This window comes from Nomascus leucogenys, unplaced genomic scaffold, assembly GCF_006542625.1.
Source record: "Nomascus leucogenys isolate Asia unplaced genomic scaffold, Asia_NLE_v1 Super-Scaffold_526, whole genome shotgun sequence".
In the NCBI taxonomy this organism is placed as follows: domain Eukaryota; kingdom Metazoa; phylum Chordata; class Mammalia; order Primates; family Hylobatidae; genus Nomascus; species Nomascus leucogenys.
This window is the reverse complement of record NW_022095777.1, coordinates 63,617-78,405: the sequence shown is the minus strand read 5'-3', so window position 1 is coordinate 78,405 and position 14,789 is coordinate 63,617. Positions and strand designations below refer to the sequence as shown.

Below are 14,789 nucleotides of genomic sequence, written 5' to 3'. Positions count from 1 at the left end.
ATGAAATAGACACATAAAAAATGATAAAGGGGGTATCACCACTGATTCCACAGAAATACAAACTACCATCAGAGAATACTGTAAACACCTCTATACAAATAAACTAGAAAATCTAGAATAAATGGATAAATTCCTAGACACATACACCCTCCCAAGTCTAAACCAGGAAAAATTTGAATCCCTGAGTAGACCAATAACAAAGTCTGAAATTGAGGCAGTAATTAATAGCCTACCAACCAAAAAAAGTCCAGGGCCAGATGGATTCACAGCCGAATTCTTCTGGTAGAAAAAGAAGCTGGTACCATTCCTTCTGAAAATATTCCACACAACAGAAAAAGAGAGAATACTCCCTCACTCATTTTATGAGGCCAGCAACACCCTGAGACCAAAACCTGGCAAAGACACACACAAAAAAGAAAATTTCAGGCCAATATTCATGATGAACATTGATGCGAAAATCCTCAATAAAATACTGGCAAACCGAATCCAGCAGCACATCAAAAAGCTTATCCACCATGATCAAGTTGGCTTCATTCCTGGGATGCAAGGCTGGTTTAACATATGCAAATCAATAAATGTAATCCATCACACCAACAGAACCAATGACAAAAAGCACATGATTATCTCAATAGATGCAGAAAGGCTCTTTGATAAAATTCAATACCTCTTCATGCTAAAAACTCTCAATAATCTAGGTATTGAAGGAATGTATCTCAAAATAATAAGAGCTATTCATGACAAACCCACAGCCAAGATCATACTAAATGGGCAAAACTGGACACATTCTTGTCAAATACCAGCACAAGACAAGGATGCCCTCTCTCATCACTCCTATTCAATATAGTATTGGAAGTTCTGGGAAGGGCAATCAGGCAAGAGAAGGAAATAAATAGGAAATTCAAATAGGAAGAGAGGAAGTCAAATTGTCTCTTTTTGCAGATTACATGATTGTACACTTAGAAAACCCCATCGTCTTGGCCCCAAATCTCATTAAGCTGATAAGCAACTTCAGCAAAGTCTCAGGATACAAGATCAATGTGCAAAAATCACAAGCATTCCTATACACCAATAATAGACAAACAGAGAGCCAAATCATGCATGAACTCCCATTCACAATTGCTACAGAGAGAATAAAAAACTTAGGAATACAAGGGATGTGAAGGATCTCTTCAAGGAGAACTACAAACCACTGCTCAAGGAAATAAGAGAGGACACAAACAAATGGAAAAACATTCCATGCTCATGGATAGGAAGAATCAATATCGTGAAAATTGCCATACTGCACAAGGTAATTTATAGATTCAGTGTTATCCCCATCAAGCTACCATTGACTTTCTTCACAGAATTAGAAAAAACTACTTTAAATTTCATATGGAACTAAAAAAGAGCCCGCATAGCCAAGACAATCCTAGACGGAAAGAACAAAGCTGGAGGCATCACGCTACCTGACTTCAAACTATATTACAAGGCTACAATAACAAAAACAGCGTGGTACTGGTACCAAAACAGATATATAGACAAATGGAACAGAACAGAGGCCTCAAACAGATGCTGGAGAGGATGTGGAGAAATAGGAACGCTTTTACACTGTTGGTGGGAACATAAATTAGTCCAACCATTTTGGAAGACAGTGTGGCGATTCCTCAAGGATCTAGAACCAGAAATACCATTTGACCCAGCAATCCCATTACTGGGTATATAGCCAAAGGATTAGAAATCATTCTACTATAAAGATGCATGAGCACGTATGTTTATTGTGGCACTGTTTACAATAGCAATGACTTGGAAACAACACAAATGCCCATCAACGAGAGACTGGATAAAGAAAATGTGGCACATATACACCATGGAATACTATGCAGCATAAAAAAGGATGAGTTTATGTCTTTTGCAGGGACATGGATGAAGCTGGAAGCCATCATTCTCAGCAAACTAACACAAGAATGCAGAACCAAACACCGCGTGTTCTCACTCGTAAGTGGGAGTTGATCAGTGAGAACACATGGACACAGGGAGGAGAACATTACACCCCAGGGCCTATTGGGGGGTGAGGGGCTAGGGGAACAGTAGCATTGGGAGAAATACCTAATGTAGATGACAAGTTGATGTGTGGATGTGTGTAGCAAACCACCATGGCATGCGTACACCTATGTAACAAACCTGCACGTTCTGCCCATGTATCCCAGAACTTAAAGTATAATAAAACATTTTTTTAAAAAGGGTTTATTGTTCATATTAATTGGTCACCATTAATACGATACGTTGACATTTTGTAATTCTTGCTGTGCACTGAGGATGCACCCCATTGGTTTATTTATTTTTTTTTTTTGCTAAAAATAAAAGATATGAATCTAATCAGTAGAGGACTTCAAACAAATGCAACTTAAGGGATTCTCCAAAATAACTTGACAGTACACTACAAAAGTTTCAAAATCATGAAAGACAAAACTAAAAAACTGTCACAATTTGGGAAATATTAAGAACATGATAATTAAATGCAATATGGGATTTTGGATTTTTTTCTGGAAAATAAAGAAGGGGATTACTGAAAAAATCAGTGAAATACAAAAGGGATTTCAAATTAATTAATAGCATTGCATTTATGTTAATGTTTTGGTATTGATACTTATCCTATAGTTATGCTTGATGTTGACATTATAGAAGAAGCTAGTGGAAGAGTACATGAGAACAATCTTATTATATTATGCAAATTTTAAGTCTAAAAACATTTCAATGTTATTAAAATATATAAATTAAAATAAAACATAACAAAGGACATGGATTCTTATGCAACAATTTCACAAGATTCATTATGTTTTCATATTTGTGTTTCAATCACCTGTTAAAGACAATACTGGCTCCCATTATGTAGAGAATATTCACTTACTTGGTCAATTCTAGAATATGCATAAGGCATTTTACAGATTTGTAGTGCATTCCCTGAAAATGTGAAATCTAGTGATTAGAGTTACATATATATATTTTTTTGTTTTGTTTTGTTTTGTTTTTTGACAGAGTCTCAATCTGTTGCCCAGGCTGGAATGCAGTGGCACAATCTCGGCTCACTGCAGCCTCTGCCTCCCAGGTTCAGGCGATTTTCCTGTCTCAGCCCCCTGAGTAGCTGGGACTACAGGTGTGCGTCACCAAGCCTGGCTAATTTTTTGTATTTTTAGTAGAGATGGGGTTTCACCATGTTGGCCAGGCTGGTCTCAAACTCCTGAGCTCAGGTGATCCGCCCACCTCAGCCTCCCAAAGTGCTGGCATTACAGTCATGAGCCACCGTGCCCGGCCAAGAGTTAATATTTGTTAAGTGCACGATTTCTCTTCAAACTGTGGGTATCAAGTTCAAATTCTTTACTTCAGAATTACTTATGTTTTAGCATATATCTATGTCCTTTCAGTGTTGCTGTCATATTCATTAAAATTCATTTTAGAAGGCATCTCTCTTTATTGTGTCACAAAGAGATTGTTAAATCCTCTCAGCAAAAATATCCGAGAAAGACACATTAAGCATAAAGCTAAAAAATATCAAATCGGTTTCAGTGCTCTGAAAATTGGCAAAGTATAAAACATTTAATAATGTATATTTTTCATAACATGAAAGAATATGTTTTGAGTAAGGAAGGAAATTATATCTGTAGCCTTTTGCCTGGGATTGCTCCCTTCCACCTCCGCTCAGTCAGCATGAATTGCAGATCTGGGGTTTTAATGAGGATGTCAGCAGAAACTAGCAGCTTGCTGTCGAACAGAGTGGACTTGAGTTGAGGTGGAGGGTCAAGCAAGATCCCTCGTGTTTCCAGCTAAATGTGATGAATTCTGCAGGAAATGAACACAGCAACCTAGTTCAAACTGAGGGCTCTAGCTGGGGAAAGTGGTACACCAGCTGAAAGTTACTAGTGGATTCCTGGAAGTGATAGAATGATAGAATTGCTAAAATAGTATCTGCACAGATTTCTGGTGACTTAAAAGCTGCTGTTATGAATAACAAGGATCAAAGGTGATGCAATGAAAAGTAAAACACAAGGAGATAAGAACTGGCTACATTTTGTATACACTTTTGAGAACACACACAGATGAATAGCTTTATGAGTTTCACACATTTGGGCAAAACGTTTGCCCAGTTCATTGCTATAATCTTCTTTTCCAGGACCTTAGCCAGCCAGCTATTCAGAAATCTATATGTATACTTGACTCCAGACACTTCTCTATCTACACTAATTTGATGAACATGTGCTCTGCTCAGATGTAAGATAATTCAAGGTAATATTTGACAGCCATGCATGACTGTTGCCATAGTGTGGACACAGTCCACACTTACTTGCACAAATATACGATGCCAAGCCATTCAAGAGGAAGCCCAGCTTGTTCTCATTTTTGCTTTGATTTTCTTTGTTTTTGTTTGTTTGTTTTCTTTTTTTTTTCTTTTTCTTTTTCTTTCTTTGTATTCTCTCTCTGGCATTAGCTGATCGGGAAAACCCATGATATCATACAGAGAGCTGATGCAGAGGTGTTGAGAGAGAAAAGTGATACAAGGAATTGGAACATCTGTCTACGGAAATGAAGCATGCCTTCTGAATCTGTTGATTCAGTCACTAAACTACCATCTGCATCCTAATATTGAATGGTGTTGAGCCTCACCGGACCTTAAAATTGGTGAGAGTGACATTCTCAGTTTATGAGGGGCAGCTTAGTCACTTAATTATTTAGTCAAACACTCAATTACTCATGGACATGCCTGCATGAACCCTGTGATATTTTGAGAGCTGCATTTTGAGCAGTGAGTTGTTTGTGTTTTGTTTGTTTATTTGGGGGGCATTTCAGGATCTTGCTCAAGAACTGTAGAGATTTTTTCTGTGACTCTTTTTTGGAGCTTGCATGGAGGTTTACAGAGTTTCCTCATCTAATATAGATTATCTAGCACCAGGCAATGTGCTGGATCTCATGGCTGAAGTGACAGAGGCATTCGGATTAAAACTCAAACTTACTACAGAATCTTTTCTTTCTCAGAGTTTATTCACAAAAGACAGCCTTCCAAGTTAGCTGATAAATGGGATGGCATAGTAAGTCCAAGTGCAAAATGCATTGTCAGCACTCTAGGATGGCTTAACCAGTACTATGCTTCATTGCTAGCGGTTGGAAGTACAAGGTGCAATTATTTTTCCTTGCTTTGAAGGGGATGAGCCAGCATGACTCATACCTCTTTTATAAACACTTGACATCTTCTGTAATGTGACAAGCCCTGGATGTTTTGGGGCGTGCATCCCACCCTCTAGAGCACATGTGTTTTCACAAGAAATTCAGAGTTCTTACAATGTCCAGCTCATCACGTCTAATTACCATGATGTCATCAATATACTGTTGTATGGGGTGATGCTTTGTGGAAGGTTCACAAAGCTTTTTCAGCCTACATTGTGACAGAGAGCAGGAGAATTAACATAGCCCTTGGCCGAGACTGAGGATGTGAGCTGCTGTTCACCCCAGACGACTGCAGACCCTCCCAGAGATGGCGATGGACTCTGCCTTCACTCTGCAGCTGGGCCCTGGGTCGGGTCAAGCCCTGCCAGAGCCTCAGCAGAGCTCATCCGCAGGGGCCAGCAGAGGGCGCTTCACACACTCAAGGAAGGGGCCGGGAGGGCGCTCTCCTGGCAACAGTGATTTCTGTTTATTTAAACCAACAGGACATCCCCATAATTTGCATGTATCGTTCCTCTTATATGTGAAGAGGCCCTGCCTCTCGGTATCTTAAAAGAGGTTCTTTCTCTGGGATGTCGCATGAGCAAAACTGACAAGTCAAGGCAGGAAGATGTCGCCATCACAACTCCTTGGGTTTCTGCTGCTCTGGGTTCCAGGTGAGAATATTTCCACAAACCTAAGTGGAGATATTATTTCAATCTGTAATTTCTTTCATTGGGGACTCTGCAATAGGTGATTTTTGGCTTGATTTTAAAATCCTAATTTTAAAAATGTAATGCATATTCTTTCTTCACGTCTAGGAAGATTAGAGGTGATTTTCATACACAGATATTTATGTTTGCTGATGTTTGCTGTATATTTTCAGCCTCCAGGGGTGAAATTGTGCTGACTCAGTCTCCAGCCTTTCTGTCTGTGACTCCAAAGGAGAAAGTCACCATCACCTGCCGGGCCAGTCAGAGCATTGGTAGTAGCTTACACTGGTACCAGCAGAAACCAGATCAGTCTCCAAAGCTCCTCGTCAAGTATGCTTCCCAGTCCATCTCAGGGGTCCCCTCGAGGTTCAGTGGCAGTGGATCTGGGACAGATTTCACCCTCACCATCAATAGCCTGGAAGCTGAAGATGTTGCAACGTATCACTGTCAGCAGAGTAGTAGTTTACCTCACACTGTGTTACAACCCAGAACAAAAACTAGTTCAGCCTGGCTGAGCAGAGAAACTGGGTGATACCCTAGAATACTTCTGATTATTGCAGGTGCTTCAGGGGCAATGAGTTAACCAATACAATGAAGTCTGGCTCACCCAGCAGAGAGGAAACCGGAGTCACTGCTGCATACTTTCATCTTTTAAAAAACAAATTATTTTATTTATTTCAATAGTTTTTGGGGGTATAGGTGGTTTTTAGTTACATGGATAAGTTCTTTAGTGGTGATGTCTGAGATTTTGGTGGATCTGTTACCTGAGTAGTGTATACTGTGCCCAATATGTTGTCTTCTAGCCTTCACCTCCCCTTCTACCCTTCCTCCCCAGTCCCCAAAGTCGATGATATCGTTCTTACGCCTTTGCATCCTCATAGCTTAGCTCCCACTTATAGATGAGAACATATAGGTTTTCCATTCATGAGTTACTTCATTTAGATAATAGCCTCCAGCTTCATCCATGTTGCTGCAAACGTCATTATTTTGTTTTGCTCTGTTTTGTGGCTGAGTAGTATTTCGTGGTGTGTATACACCACATTTTCTTTATCCACTCGTTGCCTGATTGGCACTTATGTTGGTTCCATATTTTTGCAATGGAGAAATGTGCTGGAATAAACATGCATGTGCATGTTTCTTTTTCATATAATAACTTTTTTTTCTTTGGGTAGATAAGAAAAATAAGTACTGGAATTGCTGGACTGAATGGTATTTCTACTTTTAGTTCTTTAACGAATCTCCGTACTGTTTTTCATAGTGGTTGTACTAGTTTACATTCCCACCAGCTGTGTAAAAGTGTTCCATTTTCACCACATCCATGCCAATATCTATTATTTTTTGACATTTTAATTATGGCCATTCTTGCATGAGTAAGGTGGTATTTCAAGGCTATGGTTACCAAAACAGCATGGTTCTAGTATAAAAATAGGCACATAGATCAATGGAACAGAATAGAGAACACGGAAATAAACCCAAATGCTTATAACCAACTGATCTTCAACAAAGCATTCAATAACATACAGTGGGGAAAGGACAGCCTATGCAATAATTGGTACTGAAAAAACTGGCAAGTCACAGGTAGAAGAATAAAACTGGATCTTCATATCTCACCTTATACAAAAATCAGCTCAAGATGAATCAAAGGCTTACATCTAAGAACTGAAACCATATAAATTCTAGAAGATAACATTGGGAAAACTCCTCTAGACCTTGGCTTAGTGAAAGAATTCATGACTAAGACCCCAAAAGGAAATGCAACAAAAACAAAAAATAAATAAATGGAACATAACTAAGCTGAAAAGCTTCTACACAGCAAACAGACAACCCACAAAGTGGGAGAAAATATTCACAAACTGTGCATCTGATGAAGGACTAACCAGAATCTATGAGGAACTCAACAAATCAGTAAGAAAAAAACAAATAATCCCACCAAAAAGTGGGCAAAGAATATGAACAGACAATTTTCAAAAGAAGATATACAAACAGCCAACAAATACATAGAAAAATGCTTCACATCACTAATTATCAGGAAAATGCAAATTGAAACCACAATGACATATTTTCATCTTTACCCATATTTACTTTCAAACTACATGGACAGTTGTTGAAGGTCGCCTCTCCCTTTTCTTTCCATAAACTATCTTTTACAAGTTAGTAAAAACTTTAGATTTCTCTTCAGGGCTACAGTTTCTCATTTATGGCAAAAGAGTTTAAAAGGGGAAAGATTAGGAAACAAACAGATGATGGCCTAGAGCTGTAGTGACAGAAGATCCCATGGATTGAGGTTTCAGTTCTTGTGGGTTCACGGGTGTGACAAATTAATTCTATTTCCAAAGCAGCCCCCTGAAGCATGATGTTTATTAAGTCACATTAACATTAAGGTTCACTTTCACCAATGCAGCATTCAACTGAGAATTCAGGAAATGCTGAATATTTGGGTTTCAATTTCTGAAAACTGGTCCACGGAAAATGTAACTATAGACATTTCTCCAGGGCTTTTGAAAAGAAGACTTTTCCAAAAAGAACATTTACCTGGAATAAAAAACCAGAAGGATCCAGAGCCCTTTGTTGCCAGTCTAGGGAGAAGGACAAGATTCCAGGCCCAAGGAAGTTGAAATAAAGAATCCTTGATTCCCTAAAAAGAAAAACTTCACCAAAAGTTGAGTATACCAAGGCACTAACACGTAAGAGAAAATAGTTTGGGAGCTCAGATGAGGTGGAAAAACTCAATGGGCATTTTTTTTTATATCTTGCCCTGACATATGAAATACAGGGGGGTAACCCTCCACCCTGAGAGTAAATATTCTTTTCTGTGTATTAGAAGTATTGTTTATGTCCTCTTTCATCCACCTCCAAAATCCAAACTGCAGTTTGAATTTTCTTTTTTAAAAACAAAAATTCACCATTCTTGATTATAGGACCAGTATCCTGCTCCTAGAATTTTTTAATACCAAGAGCAACTCATTTTATGTGTTTTACTTTGTTTCCTGTGCACATTAAGCCACTCATTCAAAAATAATTTTGGGCATACAATGTAGTCATTGAGAAAACAGACATATCAGATTTGGTGATATTTTTGTGAGTGACTTTCACCATATTTGGTCACAAAAGTTATAGAGGTTTTCAATAAATTTTTTATCACATATATTTTACACCAAAGTGTAATAATATACTACAAGAAATTATATTTCTACATTATGGTGTCAGGCAGACAGTCACTGATTCTTTCATAGGGTAGTTTCAAGTTGCAGACCCTCATGTAGAGAAACTCAAATTGTGTGCCATGATTGGTTAAACCCAAATGGCAAGAAAAGCTAAGGAAGAGGTAACATTTTGTAAGATACTTTTGTTTGAATGTCTGTGAGCTGTTGGTATGTGTTTAGAAACATGCTGTTTCCAACTTGTATTCCACTCATGCTATGAATATTCCCAAAGCTTCCCCATCTGGACTTTCCTCTTGTATCAAAGCCCATGGGAAAAGGAATTACTCATAGTCATGTCTGGTCCTGATATTGGATGCTTGCCTGAGGTCACTCATCAGACCCTCCCCCACCTTCCAGGGACAGACACCCTGACCCTTTCCATCAAGCCCCTCCCACTGTGAGGGCCTTTCTTCTGCCTACTGTACATCTTACATGCAAACCGAGTTTATCTAATTTCAAGATGATGCTTGTTACTCCTATAAATGTGCTTTTTTCATGTCCAGTGGATCTTTTTCAACTATAAAAGTAGTTAATTGTCTTTAGCCGAGGGGAAGCCATGATATTTTCTTCAAAAAAAAAAACATATTTTTGCATTTAATGGATTTTAACATAATATCAGAGTTTTCAGGAACAATTAAAAGCCATCATGTGATGGTTAGGAGCATGTGAGTAAATAAGACAATTTTTGATCCCAAGTACCGATATTCAGTAGGGAAATGAGCCATTCAGAGAACAATGCCTACACAGTGAAAGTGAAAAGAATCATTTCAGTAGCTGATAAATTGTATAAAATTCAGGCAGTGGCATGTGGTATCTGGAGGTTGAGACCATTTACTTGTGCAGACCAGGGAAGGTCTCGGGGTCATACTGGAGATGCATCTGAATGGTGGGGAGGCAGCCAAGTGACCATAGGAACAGCAAAGACCATGGGGTCATCACGGAAAGGGCAGGGACTGGGAGATTTCAGATAAACCATTGTGCATTGAAAAAGCCAACCAGTACCATAATAATAAGATGTCTTCTGTGATTTTATTCCTTTCAGGAGAAAATTTATACTAATACCTTTCATCAAACACCTTGACCTGGATCACACCCATAACATGGAATGTTCCCTGGCTCAGAAGCTGGAAGTTCAGTTTTGCATCCTTGTTGTAAGTCTGCAGGCTCCACAAAGCCCCTCTCTGCCACTCAAGCCCTTATCAGTGGGTTGGTTGCTGCCTCTAGGGTGGGATCACCTGAGGCAGAGGAAGCACTGGACCCGGGGCTCTGGCCCTTGGGTCCTGGCTTCAGCTACGGGAGCTCCATGTGACAGAGTTCTTATGTCCCGTGCTGAGATACAGACCATTGCTCAGTGAGCCCAGCATTCACCTCCCTCTTGATCAGCCTACACGAGTCTCTGGGAGGCCTGTAGAGAGACATCATTAACACTGGGGAAGATTTGTGTTTTGTTTCCACCTCAGATTCCAGTGGCAACATTGTGGGCCCCAGATTCCAGCTTCTCCCTCAGTATCTCTGAGAGAGAGAGAGTTGCCATCACCAGCCTAGAAGCAGATGAATCCAGGGAAGGTTCCAAAGATCCACCCATGTGTTTTGTCTACATTGGCCATGGGCCACCCCAGCTTGGCACGGTGGTCCTGGGGCAGACACTTCCTTAACTTTCAGCAGCTTGGGTACCCTGATGACATTGCTGATTATTATTGTCTAAAACTGTGTCCTCTCACATGGTAAACACTACCAGTGCCCAGCCACAAATAATGTGAATTAGAATTAATTAAAAATTAAAAACATGTTTTCTCAGTTACACTAGCTGCATTTCAAGTGTTCAGTAGCCACATATGACTAATGACTGCCCTATTGTACAGCATACATATAGACATTTTTATTGTCTTAGAAAACTATTTTGCTTAAAACTGCCCTAAATGTTGACAAGTGTTCCCTCACTGTGTTATAGCTCAGAGCATAAATCTCAGCAGCTGTTAGTCTGGAAAACTGGGAGTCCTCAGAAGCTCTCCAGCTGGTGCAACCACTGTGGTCCTCAGATCTGCTCTGGAAGAGTTTCCAGAATAACGGGAATGAGGCTGGGCTGACAGATCCAGAAAAGAGGTCCTTGGATTTCCTCCCCAGCCCCTGCCATTATGCCCGGCGGGGTCTCTCACACCCCTTTCTCTCTCTTCCAAAACTACATTTTCAGCATTTCACATGGATTTCAGAACCGAATTCCTAATCGTTTTGTGAGCAACATCTTTTCTGGATATCCTTGGTCCTCAACTTTGGGACTGATTTATCAAGGAGAGGTATCATTCTGTGTTCCTTATAGGATCTGGCCTACTGATGGATGTAATAGGATCTGCTTCATCATTACCCATGAAAAGACTCACCGTCAAAACTGACTGGGACTCAGCATCTAAAATCCTATAAGATGCTATGTCACAAATCAGCCATTAGATGGCAGACAAACCCCACAGTAAACACCAGAAATAAGCCTGCTCTTAGAAATATTAGGAAAATCAATAGGGATATTTTAGGGCTAAAATGAGGTCTCATTTATGACCTAGATTACATGGGAGGAGCTGCCAGTGCACTGAGTTGTGGGAAATTCCCTCTGTGCTCTGTGCTCCGAGACTGGAAGTCCAGCCTCGTTCTCCCCACCGCCTTGGCTGTATCCCCAAACCCTACCTGATATGCACTGAATCCAGGCAGAGGGGAGGCTGCCAATGGTCCCTGGAGTGGTTTCTTCCTGTTACCACACAGCCACTGGGCCATGTGTGCTACTCTATCTCTCAAAGGCCACCAGGGGAGGACCAGCCCACCCTGAGATCTGGGGACAAAAGTCCCTCCAGTTGGGGTCTAGACCCACTGCCCATCTCCCCAGCACCTGCTGCTCTGTGATTCCCCAGACCCCCGTCAGGACAGTCAGTGTCCTTAGCAATGGGCAGGGAGGTACTGCTCAGCCCAGGATGGATGTAGATTGGGTCCTGACCTTCCTGACCCTCAGGCTCTGTAGTGAGGAAGGGGCCATGGGGTGGTGCAACCATTGCTGGTTTTAAATGTTTGTGCTCAATTTATCAAAGTTTAAAAATCATATCTTACACCAACTATTAAAGTTATATCTATTAACATATAAATGTGCATATCATACTTATTCCTAATATAGATGCACAGTATATCCAAATATATAAATATAACTTATATCTAAAATATTATATGTATATTTAATATGGAAGGGTTACATTAAAAATATATACCAATGCACGTAATTTTAAGTTTGTTTATTTAGCATGTGCTCTTTTTCTTTCTAACCAGAACAGAGCCTGGCTGAGTAAAGACTCTGGGGAACATTTGCTGTTCCTCCCTTTTTGGCTTCAGCAGGGTCCCAGCCACTCAGAACCAGTGAGGACAGAGCTGAGAGCAGCTGGCTCCAGGAGCCCAGGCCCAGCCCTAAGGGTCATGTATCTGAGACTTTCACACTGGCAGTGGACTCTATGCTTGGTGCAGCGCCCATGGGAGTGTGAGCAGTTTCCTTCCCTGAAACCCTGCCAGGGAGCTCTGTGGGCAGGACCTTTGGTTCCTCCAAGGTCCTCAGCCCCATGGCTCAAGAGAGCAGCTACTTCCTCCACAGCCCAGGGCCAGAGCCCGGCAGTCTCAAGTAGTGCCAGCTTCACCTTAGTCCTGGGTTGAGGACCCTATTCCAAATCTCTCCTCATTTATTCCCATAACTGAAAGCCTGTCCTGGTCTTAAATGCACAGGCCACATTTACACAATTCTTAAAGCTAAAGATATCGTATGAGAAATGAGAAATTTCATTTCATTTTCATCCTCAGAGCCTGGCTTTTTCCAACTGTATCAGATCAAAGTGTTCATACATTCTCCTCCCCATACAACTTAACTTAGAAGCACAGCAACATTAAAAATGTGACAAAGCTCTTGGCAGCTATGCAGCAGTCATCCCCTTCTTCCTTTGGTGCATAGGGTACCAAGTGTGTCCTGCCATACATGGTGAGGGTGGTGAGTTTCTCCCAGCCCAGGATGGGAGCAGGGATTAAGGGCACATGTGATCAGCTCCAAAATGATAATGTCAGAGGAGTGGGCAGGGATCACGGGAAAATTGTTATACCTCAGAAAAGGACAGAAAGTGAAGAACTTTGCTTTGCATTTCTTCCTGTAACAGTTAAGAGAGGGTATGATGCTTAGAGCTGCTGCAATCCTCTTGAGACCACGGGGCATTTACAACAAGAGTGAAAAGCCAATGATGATGCAGGTGCAAAGCAAAAATGTAGTGACAATCTGGGGCCTTTCAGCTGTCACCAAGCTGTTGTACCAACCGCAAGTTCTCCAACCTTCAGACTTCTTGCATTACTATTATTTCTTTGACTTGTTTCTAAAATTATTCCAACTTATCTATAAAAGACACTTAAGAGAAAGATCCTGGCTGGGCCACAGACTGTGCTTCAGAAGAAAACATATTATCAGAAGTGTGTGTGCTTGTAGGAGTCTAAGGCATGAAGGGCAGGAAACATGGTAAGTGATGTTCTCCCCAAGCACCTTCGTCCTGCTATGCCCGTGGTGAGAGAAACCCAAACAATGCCAAAGAGTTCATCAATTCCGCTCTTTTATTATCTCCATTTCTCCTTTTATATCCTAAGCATGAAACATCCCTTTGTTCTCCTTAATTCCTCCCTTTTCCAAGGTCATAAATTGTTGTCAAGAAAGAGACAGGAACCATTTGAAAAGATAAAACCTGGTGGTACTGTGCATCTCCTCAACACCAACATGGTTCTGCAAGTTCACTCCCTTCTCAGTGGTTTTGTTAGGGGAAGTTGCTGGCTGCCTCAGCCAGGTCTCTGTCAGAGGTTGCATTTGGAGGGTTTACTAAGCAAAGATTCCAGGTAGTTAGTGCTGGATTCCCAGGAGAGTAGCAGGGTGGTGGGTCCGTATTCCCAGCATGCAGGAGGCCAGAGTGAGACCTGGGGGAAGGCTGTGGGTGTGGGAAGAATGGACTTAGAACTCAGACCTGTAGCCACGGCCTTTGGAACCCAATAGTGTACACTAAACAGATGGAGCTCAGGGGAAATCTGGTTTAAAGGTGTTACAGTCATTTGTCATCTTGTTTATGTCTCTAGTGCTACACAGGAATGGATTGCTGGAAGTTTTTTATTGTGCACATGAAATATAATGCACATGAAACCCCATTGCCTATAGTGAGTCACATGTTAGTTGTAGAATAACTATTAAAGAATTTGATTTGAAAATGACACATGGTTAATAATATCTTCTATAGCCTCTTTTTCTAAGATACTCAAGGGTGCATTTAAAGGAAACTGGGTATATAAAATGTGCATATAATGTGTGTGTGTGTTTATGGGCACACACACCCAAACTCTTTAGGGTGCATCATTTGGTTAAACTCTCACAATACCCCATGACTTCCAAAGAGCTCCATTTCACATATGAGATAACCAGTTATGAGAGCTCATGACTGGTTTGCCCAAAGTCACATGGTCAGCAAATGCCCAAAGTCACATGGTCAGACCTGGGATTGAAGCCCAGGTCTGTCTGGCTTTAGTATGTATGTTCCTTCTACATGGCCACTTTCACTCCATGGTTGAGCCCAAAGCCTGTAAATAGGAAGAAGGGATCATAAAAACTGTGGAATCCACAGCTTCCTGCTGCCTCTGTCTCACGCCAGGCTGGCCCTAAATT

At 40.9% G+C, this 14,789-nt stretch overlaps 1 gene segment (V, D, J or C); it reads left to right on the top strand.

Annotated features, from left to right (window-relative positions):
• Positions 1-5,803: 5,803 nt before the first annotated feature.
• On the top strand, positions 5,804-6,417 carry LOC100585329. The segment is given in 2 exon segments: positions 5,804-5,849; positions 6,059-6,417. Coding segments are annotated over 2 exon segments (405 nt in total).
• The last annotated feature ends 8,372 nt before the right edge of the window (positions 6,418-14,789 follow it).